Source organism: Poeciliopsis prolifica, unplaced genomic scaffold, assembly GCF_027474105.1.
Source record: "Poeciliopsis prolifica strain line A6 unplaced genomic scaffold, Auburn_PproV2 SCAFFOLD027, whole genome shotgun sequence".
In the NCBI taxonomy this organism is placed as follows: Eukaryota; Metazoa; Chordata; class Actinopteri; order Cyprinodontiformes; family Poeciliidae; genus Poeciliopsis; species Poeciliopsis prolifica.
The window spans coordinates 5,029,358-5,055,160 of record NW_026562402.1 but is presented as its reverse complement, the minus strand read 5'-3'; the positions used below and the strand labels follow the sequence as shown (position 1 = coordinate 5,055,160).

Below are 25,803 nucleotides of genomic sequence, written 5' to 3'. Positions count from 1 at the left end.
CCACAACTGTTAGCCTACGTAAAACAGGGTGACAAATGGCGAAAGAAAGGATCCACAGGACTCCAGATACATAAAAATTTTTTAATAAAATATTTTCAAAAATGTGGAAACTGGTAAAAGAATTTTGGTGAGCTGGTAAAATATAAACAGTAGCAATAAGCTTATTGGGGTGAACGTTTCATCGGATGAGATTGGGCTCTGGGAAATAAATAGAATCACTGAGTGGGTCAACAACAAAAGCTTGTGCTTGGTATAGAGTAAAAAAAATGCTTTAAAACAAATCAAAAATCTGTTAAAATGCTGTCTGCTTTTCAATTAAAAAACCTCACTCCATTTTTTTCCTTAAATAAGAACTCTCAATTTAATCAATATAGCTTTATTTCTATAGTTTGTCTTCCATAAATAAATTATTTCTCTGTATCAAAAGAGATTTCAAATATAAAGCGCATCGGTTCATTTTTTTGTCGAATGCCAAGATTACACAACAATGCAAAACACACAAACTATAGTTCATTTACAGTAAAGACAAATATATCCGTACACTGCAGGAATTATCTCATGTCGAGTCTCGCCTCGCCCTTTAGAAGGCTGATTGAAGTACGCATTTTAAAAATTTAATTAGAATGAGCTTGATAACGCAAAGTCGTATGTACAAAAACTACTAGCAGTAAAATATACACGAGTCTTTTGTAAAAAGTTTAAAACGTAGAAAATCTATCGTATAAAAGAAGGCGGTGATGTGTTTATCGGTCTCCGGCAGCTCGTTTTAAATCTCTTTCCTAATGGCTTGATCCCTCTGCAGCAGGATTAGTAGAACCTCAGGCTCTTTTACGTTTGATTCGTGCTATCCAGCTGGAGTTGAGCACACACCTCTGAACGTCCCTGAATGGGAAGAATTAGCGCTTACTGCAGCAACGTGAGGCTTAATGTAACTTCATTTACACGTCTTCTCCATAATGACAGAAAGCAGGTTCTGTCAGACACCGGTGCTTCATTCTGGGACCCGACAGCTGCTCAGCGCCGTCTACAGGTAGTTGGAGGTGACGAAGCAGTGGCTGTGGCTGACTCGGCTCTGGTGGATCATGGCGCGGTCGTATGCCACCTGGACGGACTTGCGGATGCTGGACTTGCGACCCTCCATTATGCGCAGCTTGTCCGCCGTGTCGTCTACGCCCAGGTGTGTTAATTTGTCGCGGGGGAGCCACTGCCTGAAACACCGGAGACAGAGTTTGGTCCGTCAAGGTGTTTTGAAAAGGAGTTACCATCAAAACAAAGGAAACTTCACCTTTATTTGGTCAAAGTACATGTGGTTTTTTATGTATATTTAAATAAAGAACAACATCTTTCTTACAGACGTGACTTTAAAAATTAACATCAAGCACTAATTACTCTGGAATCTACTCATACTCCTTGATCTTTCTCACAATCTGACAATAAAACCACATTTCAACTCATCTCCACATCAGTTCACAACAAACTATCCTATGGAGGACCTGGACAGAGGGGTCCTGGTTCAAAAAGAAACTGTCCTACAGACTAAATGGAGAGCATCTGTTAACAACGTTTGGGGAGTAGACCTCAGGTCTTATCTGATGGCTGTAGCTTTGCGGTTGTGCCAAACCCTCATGTTGGGACGACTGACTGACACACATACTCCATGAAGTGCTGCATTAAACTTCCCCACAGCTTTCTGACTTGTGATCTATGCTCGTGATGCCGTGTGCACACAAACGGTTTTCAGATCTAAAAATGTTTCTTCTGCCTCATAATTTTTCCTTTGTGTCGAGTTAAGCTTCTGGTCGCAAGAGAACAATTGAGGCAAGTTTTCCCTTTTCAGCCAGACACTAAAATGTCTCTACCCGTTAGCCGAAACAGCTGGTTTGCAGCATCGTAACCTCCGTTTAATATCTGTGAAACTCACCACGTCCGCTTATTGTCAAAGAAAAGCACCAGGTAGAGTCTATCGTTTGTCTCCTCTTGTCTCTGCTCTCCCAGCCTGAGGACGTCCTTGGGTGGGACGGGGATAGGAATCCCGTTCAGCAGCAGGCCTTCCTCTGGCATCTCCGGGTCGATGATCTGAACCAAACAGAGCAACGGGAAACGTTGAGCCAAGAGGTCTTTCGACAGCTCGGACGAGACGATCGTGAATGTAAATAGCCCACCAGAGCGGGGTAGGAGGGATATCCTCTGCACTTGGCCCACACCAGCTCCAACGGCTCCAGCTCCGTCTCGTCCTCTGACAACTGACTCCCATTGCCTGCGAAGCAACAAATTCTGTGTTTGACGCAGGTCAAGAAAAGGACATGCATTATTATGGCATGATGTCAACTACCGGTGTAATCTGAATCTCCGTTGACTCTGTCAAGAAGAGGAACGTTGGAGAGAGAAGGCTTTCCCAGGCTTCGTTTAGGTGGCGAGTTTCTGTAGGATCAAACATGCTGGACTGTCATCGACTGATCAGACATCACCAAAACCAGACAAAGGAGATAATCACCTTCATCTTACATTTCTTTGTGAAGGACGGGACAGGATCGTGAGTCTGAGTCGGAGTTGCTGTCTTTGTGCCTTTCAGACCTATTGATCAGTCCTGAAAGAGAACAGAGCATCAGTTATCCTCAGCCTCGTCTTATTAATATATACAAAAATTGTAATCAAGTAATAGTTGTTTATAAATGACATAGGAACGCAGAAAGAGCTAGAGCGTGGAGCTTGTTCATTGTTGTCATGTCAGTGACGGGCGCCTACCAACATGGTTGTAAGCTACAAAGTTTCTGGAAGTGTGATGTCAAATGAGAACTATATATAAATAATTTATCACGTGGTAATAATATAGATCACTGAGGAAAGACCTTGAACGAGTTTCATCCGTCAGTGATTCAACCAGCAGCTTTACTTTCTGGGCTGCAGTTACCACGGTAACCCTTTCAAAACATGTAATTTGTACACTGATTGAACTTTTTCTATTTGTGTCCAACACCAGGCCAATCAATCCTGCCTGGCAAGTATTTGTAATGCATCTAAAATAGTTATTTCCCACAACTCTTCAGAGCTAAATAAGTCATGGTAATTATTAAAGAGCAGGAGCCCGCCCATCTTTGAAAGAAGACATTCAAGTGTTTAATAACTAGTATGTAAAGCTTTCTAACCGCTTTCCAGGGAATGATTCACTGTCCTCTCCAACTCTGTGTCTGACGTCGCTTCTTGACCAGGGGGCCACACCTCGTGAAGAGTGGGAGGTCCAGGGCTTTTCTGTGGGGTTCTGGACGCTGGTGTGCAGGACGGGGAGCTGGTTGTTGAACTCGGGCCGGTGGGGTTGCTGCTCGTATTCTCGTCCTGCAGCCCTTTCCCATTAAACACGGGGTTCTCTTTTTCCCTGCAAAGCTTCGCGCCGTTCTTTGCTTTCTTGAACAAGACGGAGGTCCGCCGGCCGACTCCCCCGGTGGCGGGCCGCGGAGAGACGGAGAGCGCCGGCGGGGCGTCGGCTACAACCTGCCCCTCATAGTGCAATGTCGGAGGCGGTGTCACGCAACATTCTCCTCGTGCTTTAGTGCAATTAATGTTTTCTGAGGCGCTGTTCAAGTGGTTGCTGTCTATTTTAAGGCGTTTGCAGGCCCAGGAGGGGGACTGGACCTCCCCTGTCATGGGCCGCAGTGTGGGAGGCTCCAGAGGCGGTTCTCCTTGTCGGGGAGGAGGAGACGGGCCTCTAGGTTCCAGTCTTGGGGGAGAAGTGGATTTGAGGTCCTCTAGAAGAAGAAGAAAAAATAATTTAAACACACTTCTTCAGAAACGATTGGTTGTGCTGTACGTAGTATGATGTGGTAGTTTACACTCACACGAAAATGGCGTCTTTTTCCAATGGTTACATTTCATTCTTACACATTAACCACAGCCCGAAAAGAGTTAAGATATTCAAAATGGAGGATTTCCTCAAGACAAGTGACTAAAGAAAATTGCTCTCACAACTGTACACCAGCAACATGGCAACATTTTACATAGAGATGCACCGTGAAGTCAAATGGTGACCAGAATCAGACGACCTCCCGCTTGAAGGGCCAGGAATTGAGATCGATCTGATGATGGAACAAAATCTAGACGCTACCAGGCGTGGAAGTTGTTATTGAGGGAAGAAGACTCAAGATATTTTAATTGCGTTTCCATTATAAATTTTTTGATATTCTACTAATGTCAAAAAAACACAATTTCGCAATTGTGAGGTCATTACAAGCAGATTAACACGTGAATCTACTTGTTCGGGTGATTGAAAGTCAGGTGGCAACGAATGTAAACAGTTACATATTTGAGCCACGGCGCTAGCGCTCATCTGTCAGTCATCAGAGGAGATGTTGTTCAGGCCTTGGAGCATCAAGTTCCTTATGCTTCAGGGTGGTTATGTATACATGGATTGTTTTGGCAAAATTGCCATTTTGGGCTGTGATTTCCCATAAGAGCTCTGAATTCAGCACTTTCAAATGACAAGCTCAACTTTTGATGAACATTGCCATGCTGTAGAGATTTCTGGTTGAACTAGATGCACATAGGCCAACGAGGTCAGTATCTATTAATAAGTGAGTTGTTGCTGTACACAAACTGGCGAGTTGCCCCAAAAAATTTTCAATTGCAATTTTGCAAAATTCACACTTTTCAATGTGGCTGAAAAACCGCCTCATTCTAGTGCAGAAACTTTCTATCAGACAAAGAAAACAAAGACTTAAAACGAAAAATTTTGTCATAAATTAACATCTGAATGTTGTAGACTGCTGGAGAAAGAGTAAGGCAGAAAGGCTAACAGAATACAGCAAACTAAGTGGCTTTGATTTATCCTTTTGAGCTCCAAGCATCTGTTATGAACACGCACAATTTGGAAATATTAGTAGTTTTTGTGAAATATAAACACAATCTCATTTTTGCAGTGCAAGCTTTGCTAATCACTCATATTGCTTTAGTTTAAATGGTACATTCTGGGTTTTTTTTTTTTAATTACAACCTCAACAGCAACTGTTTTTGCACACAGTGTGACGTTGTCTCTACTCTTATTAGAAAAATTGCTTGGAGCACAAAGGCTAGCACTAATATTTGACATCCCAATTCTACATCTTATTTGGTAGTTTTCAGAGACAAATCCAGCAATGCTGATCAATAAACCTCTTATCAGTGCATCCCTAATTTTACAGCTAAAAATGTGTTTTGATGCTGTCTGGGTGGCTGACCGGACCGGTTTGTAATCAGAAGTGAGATGATATGGCATGACTGAAAGTGGCCCCAGGTGTGGTGAACCCATGAGAGTGATGTATAAAGGAGGTGCAAACACAGCGTGCACTAGAAGAGAGGAGTTGTGAGGCAGCCATGGCCAACGACTCTCTGGGCCCCTACTTACTAGACTGGAGACAGTGGGGTGGTTGGGGTTGGTGCGTTAGGGGAACCCTGGCTCAATTACCTGAGGACAATGTTCCATTAGCTCAAGTTTCACAACTGATCTCAATGAAACAAATTAGTCTTTCAAAAGATTCATGCACTGCAAATTTAACTCTCATGTTAATCTAGTGTATTTCATTGCCCTCCCTTCTTACCTTTGTCTGAGGAGGACAGGCTATTATCTGCCTTGCCATTGTTATTGTTGTATTCCTCATCGTCGTCATCATCTCCGTCTTCACCCTCTTCTTTAACATGCCCGTTGTGGATGCTGTGGCTCATGGGTTGGCCCTGTCTGAGCCGGAGCTTGTTGATCTCGCGTCGAAGATGGTGGATGCGTTTGGCCCGGGCGCCGCTGCACCGCATGGAGGTGACGAAGTCTAGTTTCTCCAGAAGCTCCTTCAGCTGCTCTTCCATCGTCATGTGGAGTCGGTTATCTGGATCCAGGACACTGTCAACTGAGCACATCGACAAGTTCGAATAAGAATGGAGGTCTTAAGGACGCATTTCCCACAAGAAGAAATTCCCACTAATGCTCAAGATCTTACCGTCCTCCCAGGTACAGTTGTAGAAGTCTCTTTTCTGGGGTGACTCAGGGAGGTGCATCCCGGTGTCCAGATCAAGGCCGGCGTTTGTGGCTTGTCTTTGGGCATGGCGCAATACAGCGCCCCCTAGGTCACGCAGACGCAGCGCTGTTTTGTAGAAGACCGTGTCTTTGGTGTTATACAGGAGGCAGTTTGACACCATCAGATTAAAGTCAGCCTCCAGGTCAGCCACAGAACGGTAAGCATGACTCTCAAGCTTGGAGCGCATAGTGGAGAAGTCCATTGGATAAGTGATAAACTCCAGGTAGTCTGGAACCTGAAAACAGAACAAATGATTTCCCTTCAAAAATATTGAACACACGTAGATCAAAAAATACAATGTATCCACAAGTTAAGATGACTTTACAGTGGAATAAGACAAAAAATTCAATTTAGGAAGAGAGTGGAGTAATTTTATCTATGCAAATATTCTTATGTTCAATATTATCATCAACTTTTCTTTCTTTCTTTGTTCTTCAAATGTTCTTCTAGACATCTATGACACCATAAACATCCCACTAAATCATGACAGCCCATCTTGTGTTCACAGAGAATCTGCACTCATCCTGATGGGCGAACAGCGTAATTTGTTCATGTGAAATTTCTAACTCGTATTTGCAGACGTGCACATGCAGGCTAGCGATGTTACTCAAGAAAATTGATAATTGTTCAACTTTTGTAATTTTTGAGACAATATTATGTCACGAAATGACATGATAACAGCAACAGTTATTCCGCTCCCAACACCAGCTCCCAAAACAAACACCAACCTCTGGAGAAATGTCTCACACTCACTCTGGATCCTCTGATCAATTCATCTCAAGTCATGACAAAATGGGTTTTCTTATTATAGGAGAATTTCATTATGGAATTTCTTAAAACACAAAGCAGTCTATGTAATTTCTTACTGCAGCGATCACTGTTCGTTTTCCGCGGGAGAGTTAACTTTGAGTTTCAGTCATGTCGGGTCTTTGCAGCTTTCTAAGTTTTAAAGCCAACTTCCATAAGTATTCTATATCATTTTAATTATCTGGGAACTAAAGGATATTAAATGAAACATGCTCACCTCGAGTTTGCACTACAATAATATGAAGCCTTACCTCCTTCAAGTTAACTGGCTGGGCAAAAATGTGAGCAGTGTCCTTCTCCTGAAGATGGTCCAGGGTGGTACGCAGCAGCATTAACATTGGCGTGAGCTGCATCTCTAAAGTTGATTGGTGAACTTTGACCTGCGGTTGAAGAATACAGACTTGTCAGGTTTTAATAAGAAGAGATTGTCTGACAACTGAATAAACACAGAAACAAGCACAGTCTACATTTAGCAGTCTTACATTTTTAAGGGATGTTTTAAGATAACACAATTAGCAAAATTTCCATAGGATAAGAGACAGGAGATAAATTATTATTACAAAGACATCAAATTACATTAGACTATGTTTTGATTTTAAACCTTGATTAAAAAAAACTTTTTGTACAATTTCAAAACATTTAATTGGTAAGCCTTACATTTAAAGCTTTGCCAACCAGTGACTTAACTTATTTCATGAACTCCGATTTAATTTATTCTCCTGTGTGTCCGTCTACAACAATGTGAAGAAGCACCAGATCAAGACCCCAAGCCCAGTTGGACTTGGGGCTATGCATTTACATTTACTTAAGATAGAATGACAACTTTAGCCTAAAGACTAGTCCACTGTTACCTGTTCCCGTTTGAGCTTCTCTCTTTTGCGTATGAGCTCCACCAGCAATCTGGCTTTTTCAAGATCATGCCGGAGTTTCTGCCAGTATCTCAGAGCTTCTCTTGCTGCAGAAATCTTCTCGTCCACTTCAGGCTGAACAAAACATCTCATTTTACAGCTTATAAAGCTTCATCTCATAAACAGCAAGCATGCGTTTTTTGTGTGTGCTGTTATTGTTATTGCAATAAGTATAACAGAAAAAAATACCTCTTCTGTGCTCTTTTGTGGTTGGATGTTAGCGTGCACCTGCCGAACCAGTGCCACACCGTTTCTTGACTGACGTTTTAGCAACCAGTAGCTATGCAGTCTGTGCATAAACTGGCTTTTCCTTTGCATAAGGATTCCTTTGGAGATTATATTCAACCTGTGTCAGATGAGAAATGAGTATCTTACTAAATTGATTATGAAAATGCAATAAAAAACAGAACAAAAAAACAATACTGGCCATGATCAAGAATAGCAAACCTGCTTGTGGGTATCTGCAGCACCTGTGGAGAACCTGTGGTTTGTATTGTACACTCTGTATTTTTCTTTCCTTTCTTCTTATCTGCTGGCTCATCTTCACACTTCCTGCCTTTTTTAGGTAAAGTTGGACCACCCGTGTAAGCGCTGCGTCCTCTGCTCGCCCTTCTCCTGCTGCCCACGATTCGCCCCTCACTCTCCTCGTCGGACTCTGACTCCTGTCCCAGAGGTGAGTGCGTCTCACAAAACGCCGTCTTTCTGACTGAGAACGTTGTGCCATTGATGCCCGTTTCCCTGACAGGATCGATCTTCATGAACAGACCAGCCCGCTGTGCGCATGTGACGTGAAACGCAGTGTAACAGTTGGCCTTGTGACATTGAATACACGCGCCGCGGCCTTTCTGCTTGCAGAGGTAGCAGGTTAACTTCCAGCGAGCTGGAGGAATGTTACCAACTCCTTCCACCGGTTCTAGAAACACAGTGTTGGCAAAGCACACTTCAGGAATCCATATAGCACACACAACATGCGCCCAACGACCCTCGCTTGTTTGTTTGAAAGCCCCGCCCCGGTTAGGACACAAGACGCAGTCAACAGGTTTCTGAGGAGACTGAAGGCAGCAGCGGCAGAGCCACTGCCCTTCAGGGACGTAGGGAACGCCATAACACTCCTGGTGCACAGCCAAGTTGCAAGAGTCACAGAACAGGATAACGTTGCTATTGAGGCATTCATCATCCAAGCACACACAGCAGAAGGCGTCGTCGTCAATAGCGCTTTGTGGAGGCGCTCGGATGCGTGCTTCTCTGTACGCCTCCTCTTCCAACCGGTCCACCAGTAGCTCAAAATTGTCTGGCGAAATGGCCGAGAGGCCCTCGGAAAGCCGCGTGGCGTTAACCATTTCCAGCCAGGCGGAGTCCTCCTCATCCATGTCATATTCTGCCTTTGCTTCCTGATCCTCAGGGGAGCACTCGATGTAACGGTAATAAGCAGCTGGCAGGGGAGGCGCCTCAACCGGAGTGAAGCTTTCCACAACACGAAACTTAGGCTCAGGAAGTGTTATGTGGGTACTGTTCGATGTGCTGGACTTTTCAGGCGTATGAGGTTGGGAATTGTGGCATTGTTTCTTGGAAGGCTGCGTCGACCTGTTAGAGGCGACTCTGGAGTCTTTCCTGCGGCCTCTGAGCGTGGAGACTTTCCGGGGAGTTTGTGCACTGCTGGTGGGCGATACCGACTGCTCACTGTTCTCTTTGTTGCTGTTACACTCGCTGATGTCCTGAGCCACTGTCTCATCATCCGTGATGACTTCCAAGGGTTCCAGGACAGAAATGCGATGAAGCCTTCCATCCAGTTCAACCTCCACCACCTTCTGAGCCTGAGAAAAGGAGAGAGTCTCTCTACTTGGAGACGCTTTGAGGCTGTACGGGGATGGAGATCGCTGCCGGGTGCCCCCACGCCCACCAACTGTCCCATTGGACTTCTTGCCATTTACTCCACCTCCTCCACCGACCTGGCAAGTTCGACGTGGCTTCCTCATAGGCCACTGCTCACACTTTCACTCCTGTAAATCAAAACAAAAAATTTAGGGGAAGGTAGTGTATTTTACTTAGTAGAAAATTTTGAACATACCACCAACTTTAACTTGTACAAATCTGTTTCATTCCTACTTGATTTTTTTCATCTGATTAGCCTCTGATGCACATTTCCCTCTTACATAATAAGAAAACAGCCTGATTATTCTTGTATTACCATAAATCCATTGCCTTGATGCCTTTTATATGTGTAAAAAAAAACATCTTTAGTAAAGAAAAGCAAGTCCTGTTTGCTGGCTGTCTACCTATCACATGTTGTGAGGACAGGATAGTCAGGATGCCTGGACTATTCTGATGGTGGATGTCAGGGCTTATAATTGCTGACTAATGGGTGGGTTTTCTATGGTACCAGAACCAGGCAGGATGTCTTCCACAACACTGAAACCTTCTCTTAGGACCACACATCTCCAATATTGCGCTTTTGTAGTTTGCACTCGAGCTTCCTCCTTTTCACCTCCTTGCTGTCTCTAATCTTGATTTTGAGCTGCATCTGCACACTCCTCTATAATGCTTGTTTTCTGAAGTTTTTTTTTTTTTTGTTTAACAGTTCCTTCAGGCCACTGGTGATCCAGGGTTTAAGTATCTCACTGTGGATGTTGTTGTCCACACAAAGGTTTATGTCATCGATCACACACTTTGTTATGGAACTGATGTCTTTTCCATGTGGCTGGCAAAGAACAATCCAATCTGTGCCTCAAAACAGAAGCTGTGTAGCTTTTCTGGCTTTTTTTTTGACCACTTTTTTTTCTTTTTTCTCTGAACAAGGGGCTTATATTCAGTGCACAGAAAAACTTTCAGGAGGAGATTTTGGTTTGGAGATATATGAATTACTGACATTTTTGTAAAACAAACGTAATGTTTTGTTTCTCTGGAAGAGCAGCTGACAAACAAATAAAATCACCAGGTACTGCCACTAATGCATTGGGGTATCAGTCTCTGTCTTAGCTTCAACAGGTCTGATGACATCACATGCACTGCAGACAACAGCTGAAGGTGGAATCAATAATGCTCAGGACTGCAGAAACAACATTTACACCAACAAGTCCTGTATGACATGTATTGATGACAAGCACTGTTAATCTATCTCCTTTACTGCATTCCTATGCTCTAGATGGGTCCTTGTTCATCCAACTTGTTAGTGAGTCATTGTGATTGACTGAAGACATGGTTTTAACAACTTCATTCTCTCTTTCCTTTTTGACCCTGCTCTGTATCTACAATGCCTCATTTTCAAATCCTCTGAGACTTTTCTGGCTTCATATGTGGTATTATATCAGCTTTGCAGCGTTAATCAGCTGCTCCCTGTTGTAAACCACCTTGTTGCTAAGGCAACGCATCATAACAAATAAGTATAAAAAGTATTATCAATCCAACTCCACAGAATCCAAAACCAAAGGTATGGTTGTCCAACAAAAAAATGAAGCAATTTTTCTGCCAGAAACACCGGAATTAAAGTTCACAAAATGATACATTTTAACTGAAATCAACTGTCCAGTAACTATAATTCAACATTGTAACTCATAAATGTAGAAGTTCTCTCACAGATAAAATGTATTTCCGTGAAAACTATTTAAAGAGATAAACCATTCAGTTGACAGTTAAATGAAAAGACTATGGACAAACCTTCTCTCCAAACACTAACAAGGTGAAGCGATAGCTTATTTTTCTCGACTTTATCTCATAAATTCTTAGTTGAATTTACCTATTCCACGAAACAACGGTCATAGCCAATCAGTTTTCAAGAAAGCTTGACTGAGCTGGACGAGAGCCAATCAGCTTCAAGAACATCTTAAACCGAACACATCGGAACCCTCCGTTCCAGCAGTAAAATGTCAGCCATATTTACAATTTTAAATGCTGTCAAAAGCTTCTACGCGTTTAACAAATCGACATTAGTTCAGTGAACTAGATAAAGGGTTTAACATGTGAAGTCGGTACAAAAATGGCACGGTCATCTGCCGACTGGCAGTGTCACAAGTCAAAATATACATGACAGAGCTAGCCTGCTAACTTTTAAAAGACGGTAGCCGGTTTTATTGTGAGGTTTTCTAAATAAAACAGAAATAAAAGTTCTAAAAGCAGTTAAAAAATAAAAAAATGCAAAAAGAGAACAAGTTTGGTAAGTCTTACCTTGAATGCCAGCAGAGTGAACAGGGTAGATCAACAACCGGCGGTTTGAAGCCGTTTTTCCAGTAATGGTCGCTCAGTTCGGCGGTGGGTTTTGCTACACTTCCTAAGCTAACAGCTAATAGCCTGTCACAGTTTTCTACCACAGCCGGTATATTTCACCTTCTTATAACATTCCATGTTTTCCCTAAACTGCCCTTAAAAATAAAAGCAGTTAACCCTAAAGGCATAATGAAAATAGTAGAGATATATCAATTCCAATAAATAAAGGGGCACCTTGTTGTTGATCAAATATTATGAGGAGGAATGCTAGCTTCTTTCGGCTAGTTGGCTAGCTGTTTAGAGTCCAGCTTTTACTGAAAAGCTGAGATGACAAGTTCGTCAAAGTACTTGACTTCCGGGTATAGATTTCACAATAATATAACTATTAAACATGGCTCAGTGTATTCTACTTGCAACTGCACTTATAAAGACGAGAGCGAATCTTTTAGATATTTTGAAAATAGCATAATAATAATAATAATAATAATAATAATAATAATAATAATAATAATAATAATATTATTATTATACATAAGCACAAGTCAGAATTCAGTTTGAAACTACTTGTTTTTGCACGAAGAGGAGTCAAATGATAACAAACGTATGTAATAATATTCTGTCAAACCTCCATATGGACACCCATACCTACCACTAGAGTTTCTTTTTGCATTACATCAATCTTTTCTTCTTGTTTTTAGCAAGTTATTCTAATTAGAAACAAGCAACCTTTGTTTTCTTTTTTTTTAAAGTGTGATAACTTATAAGTGGTTTATCACATCAACAAAAGTAAATTCTTCATATGGCAGGAACGCAAATCTCGAAAATCACATATTTACACCATAAACTCATTCACTCTTGCTGTAAATGTTAATTTTGTTATTTCACTTACTTTATAAAAGGTAACATTTCCTGGCTCTATATGCCAGTCTGTGTTCTAATAAAAAATCAACTCATGAATTGAGTTTGTAATTCTGTCGTTCAATCGTGCAAACCTGGATTTTTATGCATTTATTTTGAAGGCAAAATGTCTTGCTTCCGGTTGATGGCATCTTAAAGGATTTGACACCAGCTGGTCGGTAAAAGTTTAGCCTGCTCAGAAACCTCCCCCTTTACGTCACCAGGCCACGATTTTCGCGGGCAAGCCTCTTAATAGAAGCCTCGTCTCGTTTATCTGATGTGATGCGCGACTCCTGATGATATCCCCGACGTCGATCTCACTGTGACATAATCATCTAAGTAAAGCAGGCAAGCACATGCGGTGCTTGCCTGAAAATGTATAAATGAGAATATACCTAATCTAGACTATGAAAGAAACGAGACAAATTGACAGAGTGGATGTGTACATCCAGATATGCAGGCTATGTCAAAACATCCGCTTAAATGTAAAAAAAAACAACAACAACAACAAAAAAACAAGTAAGCAAGGTTGTCCCATCTGTTTGATAATTTAATGAATCTAATTTGAATAATTTAATTTCCCCTTGGGATCAATATAAAAAAACACTTTGAACACTAAATAAAAAGAGGCAAGTAATTACAATAAGCTAAAAATAATTTTAAAGACTGAAAAAAGGCAAGGGCATTTTACAAATAACATCATTTGCTTTTTATTGTAAAAACAAGGCCTTACAGTGTTAAAAACTTATTAGCTAGTGTCTTTGAGACAAATTCCAGAGTGCACTGGTGACTTAGTGTAGATTTGCCTGGTAAATATTTACCTCCTAGAAATCCAGTAGCCTCAAAGCCCAACATTTTTCTTCTTGGCTTATTAAAAACATATTCAAAAAAGATTTGTACTTGAATATTTACACCATATTGTTGAAGTAAAAGATGCCACAATGCAACACGAAGAAAAAACAGAAGTATAGACAGTTATTGTCTTATTGTTTAATTGGGAAACGGTATGACATGAAATGTTGCAGGAAATCCTACAGCAATTTGTCACAATGAACTTGCAACATGATTCACTGACATGTAACAATTTACATTGAAGAAATAAGTTTACCTTCCAAAAGAAATTCAGGAAATCTTTATTTAAATAGATCACTGTCAACACTAAATCTAAAAACCTTCAAAGTAAATGAAATAGTGTAATTTGGGGTCAGGAATATACAAGGGCACCGTTGGCTGTGTGTGGTATTTGTAGGGGAGTTACGTTATGTCCGTCGTATCATGGAGACATAGTAAGAGTGTTTTTTCTCTTGGAGTCCCTCCGTGGAAATGGCACAAAGCTGTTCACCTCCTTGTAGCATAACCCTGTGAGAGAGAGGGGAGTGCGGTTTAGTTTTCTTCTAAACCATCACATTTTTGTTTGCAGAAAAAAAATATGTTAAATGCGTCCATGTTGGCACATAATTGCCATAAAATAATAATAATAATAAAACAAGCTTTATTGTAGCAGCATGCAGAAAACAAAAAACAGAAAGCAAAACTTCATGGCTGAATTGAGGTATATTTATTTTATGGCCAATTTTCTCAAAAACAAACTTTGTAGTAGGTTCACCTTGATCTCTGTTTGTGAAAAGTTTACTGCTGGCAGTTGTTCTGTTTGCTCTTTTTAAAAACATGGCTCTCCATCTTGGATTTTGCCTTGTTTTTAGTTAAGTAAATTAGGACGTTTGCTGCATATTAATTTTTTAAGCATATCTCATAACATTTATTTCCGAAAGACCAGTGTTTCCTTATTTGTTTGTTTTTTCCCACTTACGTTTCCACTCATCCAGGGTCATGGTTGCATTGTCATAGCTGTCGTCGTACGGCGTAGGCTCGGGGAAGTCCACCGGGTCCCGTAACAAGTCGAAGTACGGGTGCTCCAAAGCCAGCTCAGCAGTGAGCCTTTCATCTCCATCCAGAACCAGCATCTTTTCAAGTAGGTCAATACCTGCCATGGACAAAAAAAAAAAAAAAACACAGCAAAATATCAAAGTTAAAACCATCCTTCTGAAAAATTGCATCAATGCATCAAAGACTTGAGGTTTGATGCATTGATGCAAAGACTAAACTGTGTAATGTTTAGTCAACTAATCTAAAATTATTATTGCACAAAAATACAGACAAGCAATTATGTCAGTTCTGTTACAGAATACAAAATGAAACATCTCTATTACTGTTCAAGCAATCAATAATCTTTATTGTCATTATAGAAACCATGTAATAAAAGTAGCATATAATGAAGCATATAAGCATATAAGCTATAATGAAATCGGTTGATAAATAGTACTAGGTGGCATTTAATTACTGGATATAAACTGTTCTTCAGTCTGTTTGTCGTTGCTTTCATGCTCCTGTTTCTGCAGCCAGATGGCAGCAGTTGGAACAAATCGTGATCAGGGTGTGAGGAGTCTTTTAAAACGTTCCTGGTTTCCTGAGGCACTGGGATATGCGGAGATCTTCAAGAGAAAGCAGAGAGCAGCTGATGGACCGCTGGGCAGATTGTACGTTTCTCTGGAGAGTCTTCCTCTGTGCAGCTGGAGAACCACACAGAGACAATAGCCGATGATGCTTTCAATAGAGCATCAACACCAGCAGTTTTTGAGTTTTTCCTGAGGATTCTCAGGAAACAGAGTCTCTGTTGGGCTTTCTTTGCCAGTTGTGTTGTTTTTAAGTCCCAGATCAGGATATGAACTCCCAGGAAACTGAAGTTTGACACACTATCCAACCGATTTCCGTAGATGTATAGTGGTTGAATTTCGCTTTTAATTCTCCTGAAATCCACTATGACTCTGTTTAGGATTAAATTATGTGTGCACCACACTGTCAGTAGCTCCACCTCATTCCTGTGGGAAGACTCATTCCCCCCTGAGATGAGACCCACTACAGTTGTGCAGTACAGGTAGTGCTCATATTTCAGAGCCAAAATGAAACAAAAATCATAATTTCTTTCGAAAATAACCAAATGAAAAACTGGAGTCTGCTGTTTGAAGTAAGCACTTTGAACCGTCTTCATGTGAAGTAAAAAATAGATAGTTAAACAAATTGTATCAGACAATGCTACGTTTGAACTCACCCTTTTCGCTGGCTCTGGGAAACAAGGTTGAGAAGTCTTTTCGAGGATGGCGAGGGAGGCCCTTAATGTAACTTCTGGCCTGTTTCAAAGAAGAAATCAACAACAGAAGTCAAGTAGCAGACATGTTCATATCTTTTTTAAATAACATTAATTTTAGGTTTTAGTGATTCATTCGAACATTCCTTCTTTATGGTGAAATTAAAAAACAGTACAATAACATTGAAAAACAACAATTAGCTTGAGGGACTATAAACATAAATGTTTCTTTTAAAAGGTCATAATCAAGCAAATTCAAAATAAACACAATTATAGAGGATATTCTTTAATTCAGACAAGGTTAAAGCTACACATGTATGGATAACATATACTATTTTTTTTAGAATGACATCTTAGAATGATATGATAGCATAAAATCTGTAAAGCTCTGGCTGCTGATCATGATGACAGCAGATGGTCGTTTTTCTTTGCCAACATGAAAACGATTAGTTTGGCAGCCTTAATTAGAAAAAAAAAATGAAATAAAGAATTGACTGACTTTTATTAGCTACATCAACACATTGATACCACATCAAGTCTTACCTCTGGACTTTCAAGCTTCTGTATAAACTCTTGTCCAGGCACGCCACACACTTTCATGATCTGGGACAGCTGGTCCATATCTGGTTATTAAAGGGTTACGGTCAAAAATCCTGGTGCTAATCATTGATGGCTGCAAAACAAGCTCTGGGAATGTGGTTTGAAATACAAAGACAAAAAGCAAACATGACAGATTAATTAAAAACAGGATTTTAATTCATAATAGGCTCTATAAAGCTGTAAAGTAGTAGATAAATCTAAAGTAAAAACACGATACCAAGTCAGGAAACATGCTGCTCAAATATGGAGTTTGTAGTAATAGTACTGCGTGATCCACTTAGTGCCCGATTTATTGTTCTCGTCAAATGGACACGTTCCTGCTTGAAAAAGATGCTGTCAACCTCTTTAATGACCACACAGTCATAAAATAATAAAAAAACATATTAAAAGATGTCAAACATTAAAGGATACAGTCTTTTCCTTTAAAAAGGGTCTTTCCGTTGATCATTTCAGCCATGATGCAACCCACAGACCAAATATCCACTAAAATATGGAGGGAAAGAGAAAGAAACATCAGTAACAACCAAAGCAGAATATACCATATCTGCAGCAAGGTGGAATAAAAATGAGGAAGGTGGCATTTACATGGCACCACTCAGTCCTTATTCACAATAGATAAATGGGGAACAGCTACGGCAGGCCGTTTTAACATAATTAGAGATATCGCAAATAGGTATTTTGTCTAGTCAAAATATAATTACAGATATTTTAAATTACGTAAATGTTTAATCATAAAACAATTTGAGATATCTGGAATGTAAGGGCGGTAAAACCGAATTTATGTCAAAACGGCCTGCCATAGAACATCTGCTGAGTAACACAATCTCAAGGAGGGGGGAAAGCTGCTCTCTGTGTGCCGCAGTGTGTTTTGAACAACTTGCTTCTAAAATTAAAATCATGTCCTCGAGAGACAGACCCATCACAATGACAGACTGTCAGGGCAGTATAATTAGGCTAACAGTAAAAAATAAATAAAAAAGAAAAATCCAAGGAAGATGTTTCTAAATGAAACCCAATCTTAAAAATGCATTTTAAGAACTAATATTCTAGATTGAGAAATTGTTGAACCTGAAAAGCAAAGACAAAGCAAAAACACAAGCTTCATGTAAAACAGGAAGTTTGCAGGTGACGAGCAAAAGGTTCAGAGTTACAGAACGGTACGGCAACAACAGGAGTACATTAATAATATGTAACAGCTACAGATGTCTTGCCAGTCTGGGTGTAGTGCATCCAGTTCAGAATGACCTCAGGCGCCCGGTACCAACGGGTCACCACGTAGCCCGTCATCTCCGCATCAGTACTGCGAGCCAGGCCAAAGTCCAGGATCTGTACCGGACACCAAAGAAACTGATAACCATCTGCACCAGGAGCACAAGATGTTTGAACGCAACGAGCGTTCAAACATCTTGCTTCTAAATATCTCACATGGAAACATACATGTTATAAATCAAGAGTTGTATATGTAAATGTTGTGCATTTTTAAAACTAAGCTAAAACTGGGCATCTACAGTGATTTGTGAAGGAAGTCATCACCCTTTGAAATTTCACATTTTGTCACTTTCCTATTGATTTTGATTAATTAATTCTTTATCTTATTTTATTCATTTGAAAGCCATATACTCCACTACTAGTAGATATACTACTAGTATCATCTCATTCAAAGATTCATCTTTTTAAAATAAATAACTTTATGAAATGCTAAACTTTGTCTGTTGGCTACTTGAGATCAGAAGAGGATGGATCCTTCACGTTGTGATCTGGCCACCCCGAGACGGTTCATAACAGGCAACAATTCAAAAACTGATTTTCAAGGTCGCGGTCTGCCAAAAAATACAGGATAAAAAAATACTTGTACTACATACGCAGGATTTTCTTTCAGGGTATCAGAGTTAGAGTGGGTGATGCTGACAGAATTTTGTTGCAATATTTTTGGGGAACTATTGTGATAACAATCAAGATTATGATTTTAAAAAATATTTATTATTTGCTTTTTAAGACAATAAATAGTTTTGTTGTAAGGTAACTGCATGGCACAGCACTTATAGCGTCACAAACACAAATATTGTTCTTGAAACACATTCTCATCTGAAATAGGCTTCTTCAGGACGCCACTTTCTTACAAAAGTGTGATTTATATCACTAAACTTCATAAAGTGACTGCATTTAATCATATTTTCAAATTTACTGTTGGTTGTTCATGTTCTTGTGGAAGAAAAAGTGTCGACACTAGCAAAAATAGTGCTCAGATCACACTGTCAGTTTTATGTAAGTTAACATCAATAACTGAAACGTATCATAACGATGAATCCACATTTTTAGGGTGAAAAGACATTTTTCACAATAAGTGACAAACAATATCATATTAGGGTCTGAATATAAACACAACCCAGTTTACAGATTCTTACTTGCAAAAATGTTCTGAACAATATATCCCTCTCCTTCCACTTGTGCTACTTTGTGTTGGTCTGTGACATTAAATCCTAAATCTAAAGGACTTCAGGATTTGAATTAATACTTTTGAAAGATTTATTTTATAAGTCTCGTACCTTCAGTTCGCAGTCTTGATTAACAGCCAGGTTTCCAGGCTTAAGATCCTGCAAAATGAAATCAGATGAGTGACGGTTAAGTGGCTCACACAGTAATTAACAAGAAATTACAGCCATTGGACTCCTTCACTCAGCAAAAGGAGCTTTAACGTCTCAGTTCCCGTGGGGCTAACAAGGCTCAGCTGTTTGCTTCAACGGGTCATGTAACGCTTGTTTTTCTCCTTTAACACAAGCCTCATCAAGCGATTCAAACGCAAGCCAAAACACGAAATACTACGAAGCGTTTTAATACTGCGACATAAGCTGTCACCGGGTGCTGGTGACACCTGAACAGGTGTCAGCAGAGGAATAGCAGGGTCGCACCGGTTTCTGCACTTAAAACAGAGAAACCAAACAAACCCCCACACCACCAACCAGACACGATCTGTTAACACGATCCGTTAGGCGCATGAACACAGAATGAAAAACACTACATTGAGATGGAAGAGATGAAGGATGTTCTGACGTTGCACAAACTGCTCATTATGGACCACTGACAGAACTTTTTGCAGGCGTACCGTATCCAGTTTGTTCCTGTCTTTCAATTTCTGCAGGCAAACTGCATTCACATTCAGTTTCTAGAGTTGCGCTGCTCAAGACATGTTGAAGTAGCTGTGCTACGTCGGTTCTGATTTGTTGTTTTTGGTGATCATTTCTTTTGGTTGAGACACTGAGTGTTTGGAAAATGATTCCCTCTGGTTTTGAAAGCCGTGCAGCTGGAACAATTTTTGCTCATACTTTTTTTTTTTTTTACTTTTGAATATCTTTTATGATCCATAAACATGGCAACAAGCTGTTCACACTGTATGTTTTTTTTTTTTTTTTTGTACAACCTGGAGTTGACGGGCATCCCCACCATTCTAATAACAATAGATCTACATTCCCAAATCCCAGAGGAGTTTAAACAAACGCACAGAGAAGGCAGATCAGGACAGACGAGCTGAGAATAAGGATGACTCCTCCATCCATCATCTTGCGCAAGGATCTCAACTCTTATGTCTTCAGTCAGAGACTTCTTTAGATTTTGTGCAAGTCCTCCCTGCTCAGAAACTGCAAATCTACAGGGACTTTTATTTACAAGCATAACTCAGGTTTGCATAGAAAGGTCAGAAAAGGGAAAATATCCAGTAGATAAATATGTCTTGTTGATATCAGAGGAGAATGGGAATACTGGTTCAACATGACAAAAAGGCAACAGTAGTACTTTACACTTTACCAGGATTGCCAGCAACTTTAGGGGTTTGTTTAAAATGCCAAAAGGTAATTCTGTCAGCAACAAAAAAACCACAAACACTTTCAATTTATGTAAAAACATGTTGTGCAAATGGAGATATGACGAAAACACGAGAATGCACTTCTCTAAAACACAGACAATAATGAAACTGGGAAACATGAAGGCAATCTCTGTAACTGTGAAATCACTCTGCAAACCAGCAAGATGTCTTTTGGTTGGGAAACATTTTAAAAACAACATGTGGCATAAATATCCACCTGAAATGAGGTTTGAGAGGCTTCCAAAGCAGAATTAATGACTTTACTTCTGCCTCTTGAAACCCAGACAGTTTTCTGCAGACAAATTAATTAGTAGACTAATTCCGATAATCAGCCTCCATTAGGGACAGTCTTGTGGTTTTTCCCTGATGCCTTCTTAAACATCCTGATGCCTTCTTAAACATCCTTCTGTGATCCTCAGAGCGCTTTGGGTGCCTTCAGTGCTTTTCAATGAAGAAAATAATGAACTAATTGAAGCAGTAAAGAGCAACATAATACTAATCCTCCACATACAGAAAGTGCAGACCCTGGGTGTGGCCTAACAACTCTAGACATGCAGTCGAACATCAGAGGGATTCGACTCATCTTACCAGTAGGGGCAGATTTTTTTTGCTGACTCATTATTTATTATTTATTCAAATAAAAAAAGAAAAGGGCAAAGTGTAGGCAGAAGCAAATCTGTGAAATTATAATTTTTTTAAACATGTGCAGAGTTCAAATTTCTTTGTAATACTCAATGAAAGTTGTGTCAAATGCTTACCCTATGGATGATTCCTGCCTTGTGAATGTACTGCAGAAAGAGAAGAAGATTCAAAGTTACACTTTTTATTTGTGTATCTAAACTTCAAGCTGCTTTTATGTGTTTTTTTTTTTTTTTCTTAATAAATAAAATTCACATCCTTAACATTTTGGGAAAAGCCTCACCCTCAGTCCACAGAGCATCTGGTAAACGAGGAACTGGACTTTGTCTTCAGAGAGCTGACCCCTCACCTTTGACAGGTCAGTGTACATGTAGGGCATCACCAGGTAGCTGTGGAAAAGATGTGGAGAGGTGAGAAGGTGTGCTAAATTCCCCACCCTGCTAAAGCTGTCGCGCTATGCTTCAGCTTAGAGGAGGCTTGTGTACATAGTGGTAATCTGAATGAGATTCAACCTCCATTGGAAGATATTCCTGAAAAACTCCTTAAAGAAGTGTAGCATGCTTTTCTATTCAGTCCCATTTATGAGGCTTGAACTTCTTCCCAGGCGAGCCTTGATTTAGCTCCATCTATTCTACAATTAAGTCTCAGCAGTTTTCCAGTCTTACTGTTAGTGCCTTGCATTAAGAACAAGTTCTGTTTTTGTCTTATCTGGCCATCCTGCCACTTTTCCGTAAAGGTCATATTTTTGAATTGCACAATAAATAGTTAGTTATTAGTTATAATACCGTAGTAGCGTTTGACAGATCCTTCCACCTGAGCTGTGGATCTCTACAGTTCTTCCAAAGCTACCATGGACCACCTTGGTTTTCAATGCCTCATTTCCACTGAGTGGTACGGTGCATGTCAGTGTGGTGACCCAATTAGTCTGTTTCCATTGTAAAAGCGGGACATACAACCGCAGCATTCCTGAACCCCCTTCAGTCGCAGGTCCATACTAGTACAGCTAAGGTGGAGCTACGGCCATCAGACAACACTGTTCAGTGATGGGATTTAGAAAGATGTCACTTTTTGAGACAAGCCAGGGGTCGTGTGTTTGTCCTCACACTAGTAGGCCATGTTGGATGTTTGAATTTAACCCCATCTGCCTACTGAGAGTCCAATTGGCAGTGGAAACACTCCCCCTAATATCATAAAACAGCGCACCGACCCACGCAGTACCGCTCAGTGGAGACAAAGCAAAACAAACATCTGAGGATTTCGGAGCAGCTAGATTTATATAGGGAAAAAGTTGCACACAAGTAGAGTTTAGATCAAGCTTTAAAAAAATCCAACCTAACCGGGCCTGAGCCCACAGGCATTGTGTCTGAGCCCAACTCCACCCAACTAATTAACTTTCATTTTAGGCCAGACGTGTTTCTTTAAAGAAGATTTAGCTGTTTTCATAAGCAGTGAAACTGGGCTTAAGAAACTCGCCACAGAAGTCCAAGCCCGACCCAACCATCAGGCAAATAATTCTGGCCCGTTCAGTTCAGACTAGGCCATAAATCTAAGCTTTACAAAAAGATTTATGACTTAGTTGATCTTTGAATCAACCTTATCGTGTACCTCTAAGGGGATTATTTTAGCACTAGTTAAATTTACGATGAAGGAATAATTTTAAGAACACACCTGCCTAGGCATGTCACTGCAAGCGATAAATAAATTAATCGCATAATAAACTTAAGCAAGCTCAGTAATTTCTGTTTGCATGATTTAGCCCTTTTTGTGAAGGACAATTTTGTTTACAGAAACTACAACATTAATTTTATTTGTTGTTTCTGTTGTTTTGTTGATATAGTTTGGATATTTAAGACATCCTCCAGTTGCAGTGTTAAATGTTCATTTTAACTTTACCGTTTATCGATCTTTGAGAATGCGTTCTTGCATTATTATGACATTAATATTATATTATTTGAAAATGCTCTGCAAACAACAAAACTGCAGTTTATGGCAATAATTTCTGGGACAAAGAGAAAAGCTGCTGTCTACTTCTCATAACCGACAACAGCTGCCTGCTCCCAGAGCCTCAGGTGTGCTCTAAGCTCCTCAGACTTTGCAAGTTGATGTCAGTGGGGTAAAAAGTACTCACAAGTCTTGGAAATCATCCAAACTGCAGGCAGGTGTGAACACATCCTGGAGTCCTATCACCTGCATGGAATGAGAGCTGGATGAAGCAAGTGGCTTGTTTACTGGAAGACTTTCATTTTGAGAAACTACACACACATAAAAAAACACATCTGTAGTCTGTTGTAATATCATCTCCTCACGTTCTCATGCTTCATGTGTTTGAGCAGCCGGAGCTCCCTGTACGCCCTCTTAGCAAAGATCTCCGACTGAAAGGGCCTGTGGAGCTTTTTTATGGCCACCTTCTCTTTACTCTTGTCATTTATTGCCGAGCTGTGGGAGGAAGAAGATGAAACACATCAGCAACAACGCATCATTAGCTCGGTGCTAAGCCCCCGCGGCTTTCACTACCCCCGTGGGAAGCCAGAGCAGGGGGGAAATGAAAGGATGAGTAGCCTTGAGGTTTTGCCCTTCGACAAGATTAGCATCTAGGTACAAAGAATGACTGGTGGTCTGCTGCTTCTTTTTCCTTTTTCTTTTTCTTGAGGCTCAGTTTGGAAATGTTTGGCAACTTTTGATGTGCACGTTTGCAGTGATCTGCAGGGCACCAATATGTGGGAGGAGAGGCTTGTTAGACTATTTGGAGCCGCATGCACTAACACACACCACACAAGTAGCTTGTGCTTAGTGCTGTTTTCAGCCCTGACGCACCAGTACAGGATTTTACAGTCGCTTACAGTACGTGCACAGCAGCAAATGCATGTCACTGTACGTCTGCAGGAAGTACAGTTCCTTGAAGTGCTCATTTAATGAAGCGTACCATCTCTATGATCTCTTTGCTTTACTCACATGTTGTTTGAATTGAAATTCAGCCTTTTTTAACTTCCACTTTGTTCTGTTTAGCAGCCTGATGCATCGTTTCTTCAGCTGTAAAGCTCCTCGGTGTACACAGCAGCTGAAGGGTCGCGATGTAAATATAAACTATTTGGCTGTAATTCGTCACACAGCTGACTAGAACTGCATTAGATGTTTTTTTGAGGAATTTAATTGGAAAAAGACATGACTTCAAACGCATTTTGGGATTTTTCTGAAAGAAAGTCAACATATTTTTTGAAGTGGATCTCATTTAGATAAACTACTCATTAATCATATTAGAAATGTTTCATTTTAGACTTATTTCTTATGATGATTATTTTAACGACAACAGAGTAAATCGAATGTTTTACTTAGTAAAACATCACTGTTTCACTGAGTAAAAAAACAATGTTTTATGTTTTCATCTCTGGTTTGCCTTGTTTCTGAAATGTGCTGTGTAAATAAACTTGCCTTGGCTTTTTATATAGTAATAAATAAAGTAGCAAGTAAATATTTATGATGCAAGGGGTTTTGTAGGGCACAATGAGACACATTTCTCATGCATTCACTTATATTACCTAAATATTATGACGCCAACTGGAAAACTGTTGATGATTTTTAACATTTAAATATTTCCAAAAATTATAAAGCAATCAACTGCTTCAAAGAAAATGGATAGCTGGTTCCAAAATCCTAAAAAGCATTTAAGGCTGAGACCAAACAATATTAGCTTGTTATATCTGTGTTACTTTATAAGTTATTTATTTTTAATTTATTTTATTTATTTCAAACATGATAGCATGATTTCGAACAAAATATCAGACATGTGCAAGCAATGCAAAAGACACATATTTTTTGTACCACAATTATCTTAACATGCTCGAAAAGGAGTAGTAGGAAGAAGTAAGAAACTTATGAACTCTATAAACTCATACCATCTTCTCAGATGGACCCTCATTATTTAAAACAACAACAACAACAAAAAACATAGGTTAATCAATATCAGTATTAATAGTAATGGTTCAATTGGCAGAAATGATACTATTATGCTCAATAAAAGCTTTAAAACTGCTACTAAACTTAACAGTAAGTTTGCTTGAGTCAAATAAAAATTGCTGATAACATTAATATAAGTGTAATAACCTGTATGTTGTGCCATTTTAACAGCAGTAGGAACACTTGTTGATTTTTTGCATAAAAAATCTATTATGTTTTGGATTCTTGTTTTAAGTGATATTGCAAACATTGCAAACAGCAATATCGTTACTCATGGTTGTCATACTGACTCCTGCCTGTATACAACATAATCCATTATACTGTACTGCTGGCTTCTCCTCTTAGGTCCTCGCTTGTACATTTGATTCAAACCTTTTAGAATATAAAAGGTTTTAATCTTTTATATCTGTCAAAGGTTCAAGCCTTTTAGAATATAAATCAAAGGAATAGAGTACATGAGCATTACAAATCAATAGGAATGCTCCATGCATCCAGTGCAGTGCCTCGACATACTTTTCTCATCTGCATGACTTAATGGTTTTATAATGTAGCAACGTGAGATACCTACACATTAATGCATATATTACCCGTGCGTCCTTCACCACTGTGCATTAAAGCACACGTCGACCTGACAGGCACATAGACACATAGGAGTCTATGTGTCAGAAAGTGATTCTTTTTGTTTCTTTTTGATAGGAAGTGGTGGAAGCTTCCATGTCGTGAGTGTTTTGTCCGTGTCGTCAGGGCAGACAGTCATTA

General features: G+C 39.9%; 2 protein-coding genes across 5 annotated transcripts in view; both read right to left on the bottom strand.

Annotated features, from left to right (window-relative positions):
* Positions 1–67: 67 nt before the first annotated feature.
* brpf3b (bromodomain and PHD finger containing, 3b) lies at positions 68–12,314 on the bottom strand. Of its 4 annotated transcripts, none has more exons than XM_055048472.1 (13): positions 11,912–12,312; positions 8,198–9,750; positions 7,940–8,096; positions 7,694–7,825; positions 7,094–7,222; positions 5,958–6,270; positions 5,568–5,867; positions 3,147–3,743; positions 2,506–2,587; positions 2,330–2,421; positions 2,163–2,257; positions 1,922–2,076; positions 68–1,208 (listed from the first exon to the last, which is right to left on the bottom strand). In XM_055048472.1, exons 2-13 carry the CDS (start codon positions 9,724–9,726, stop codon positions 1,025–1,027), a joined length of 3,765 nt encoding a protein of 1,254 aa, XP_054904447.1. In that variant the 5' UTR covers positions 9,727–9,750; positions 11,912–12,312; the 3' UTR covers positions 68–1,024. The 4 variants fall into 4 exon arrangements, with proteins under 4 accessions (XP_054904447.1, XP_054904449.1, XP_054904448.1 ...); XM_055048474.1 differs by having other exon boundaries at positions 2,333–2,421; positions 11,912–12,311; XM_055048473.1 differs by lacking the exon at positions 11,912–12,312 and adding an exon at positions 11,405–11,484.
* A 1,508-nt stretch (positions 12,315–13,822) lies between these two features.
* Positions 13,823–25,803, bottom strand: part of mapk13 (mitogen-activated protein kinase 13) — a 38,502-nt gene continuing 26,521 nt past the window's right edge. Inside the window, exons 3-13 of the mRNA XM_055048373.1 lie at positions 23,397–23,526; positions 23,219–23,277; positions 21,374–21,479; positions 21,210–21,239; positions 19,139–19,186; positions 17,804–17,918; positions 17,004–17,075; positions 16,536–16,615; positions 15,957–16,035; positions 14,658–14,831; positions 13,823–14,206 (exon numbers count right to left, since the gene is read on the bottom strand). Coding sequence (XP_054904348.1) covers positions 14,121–14,206; positions 14,658–14,831; positions 15,957–16,035; positions 16,536–16,615; positions 17,004–17,075; positions 17,804–17,918; positions 19,139–19,186; positions 21,210–21,239; positions 21,374–21,479; positions 23,219–23,277; positions 23,397–23,526 — 979 coding nt within the window. The 3' untranslated portion in view covers positions 13,823–14,120. The remainder of the gene's footprint in view (positions 14,207–14,657; positions 14,832–15,956; positions 16,036–16,535; positions 16,616–17,003; positions 17,076–17,803; positions 17,919–19,138; positions 19,187–21,209; positions 21,240–21,373; positions 21,480–23,218; positions 23,278–23,396; positions 23,527–25,803) is intronic.

What these genes read in the sequence shown, in the direction of transcription:
- brpf3b (XM_055048472.1), bottom strand. Translation starts at nt 9,726, where the DNA reads ATGAGGAAGCCACGTCGAACTTGCCAGGTCGGTGGAGGAGGTGGAGTA. An exon ending in AGCCAGTTAACTTGAAGGAG is followed by an intron (nt 6,271 to 7,093) that starts GTAAGGCTTCAT and finishes TTCTGTTTTCAG; the next exon opens with GTTCCAGACTACCTGGAGTT. An exon ending in TTTGACAATAAGCGGACGTG is followed by an intron (nt 1,209 to 1,921) that starts GTGAGTTTCACA and finishes CCGGTGTTTCAG; the next exon opens with GCAGTGGCTCCCCCGCGACA.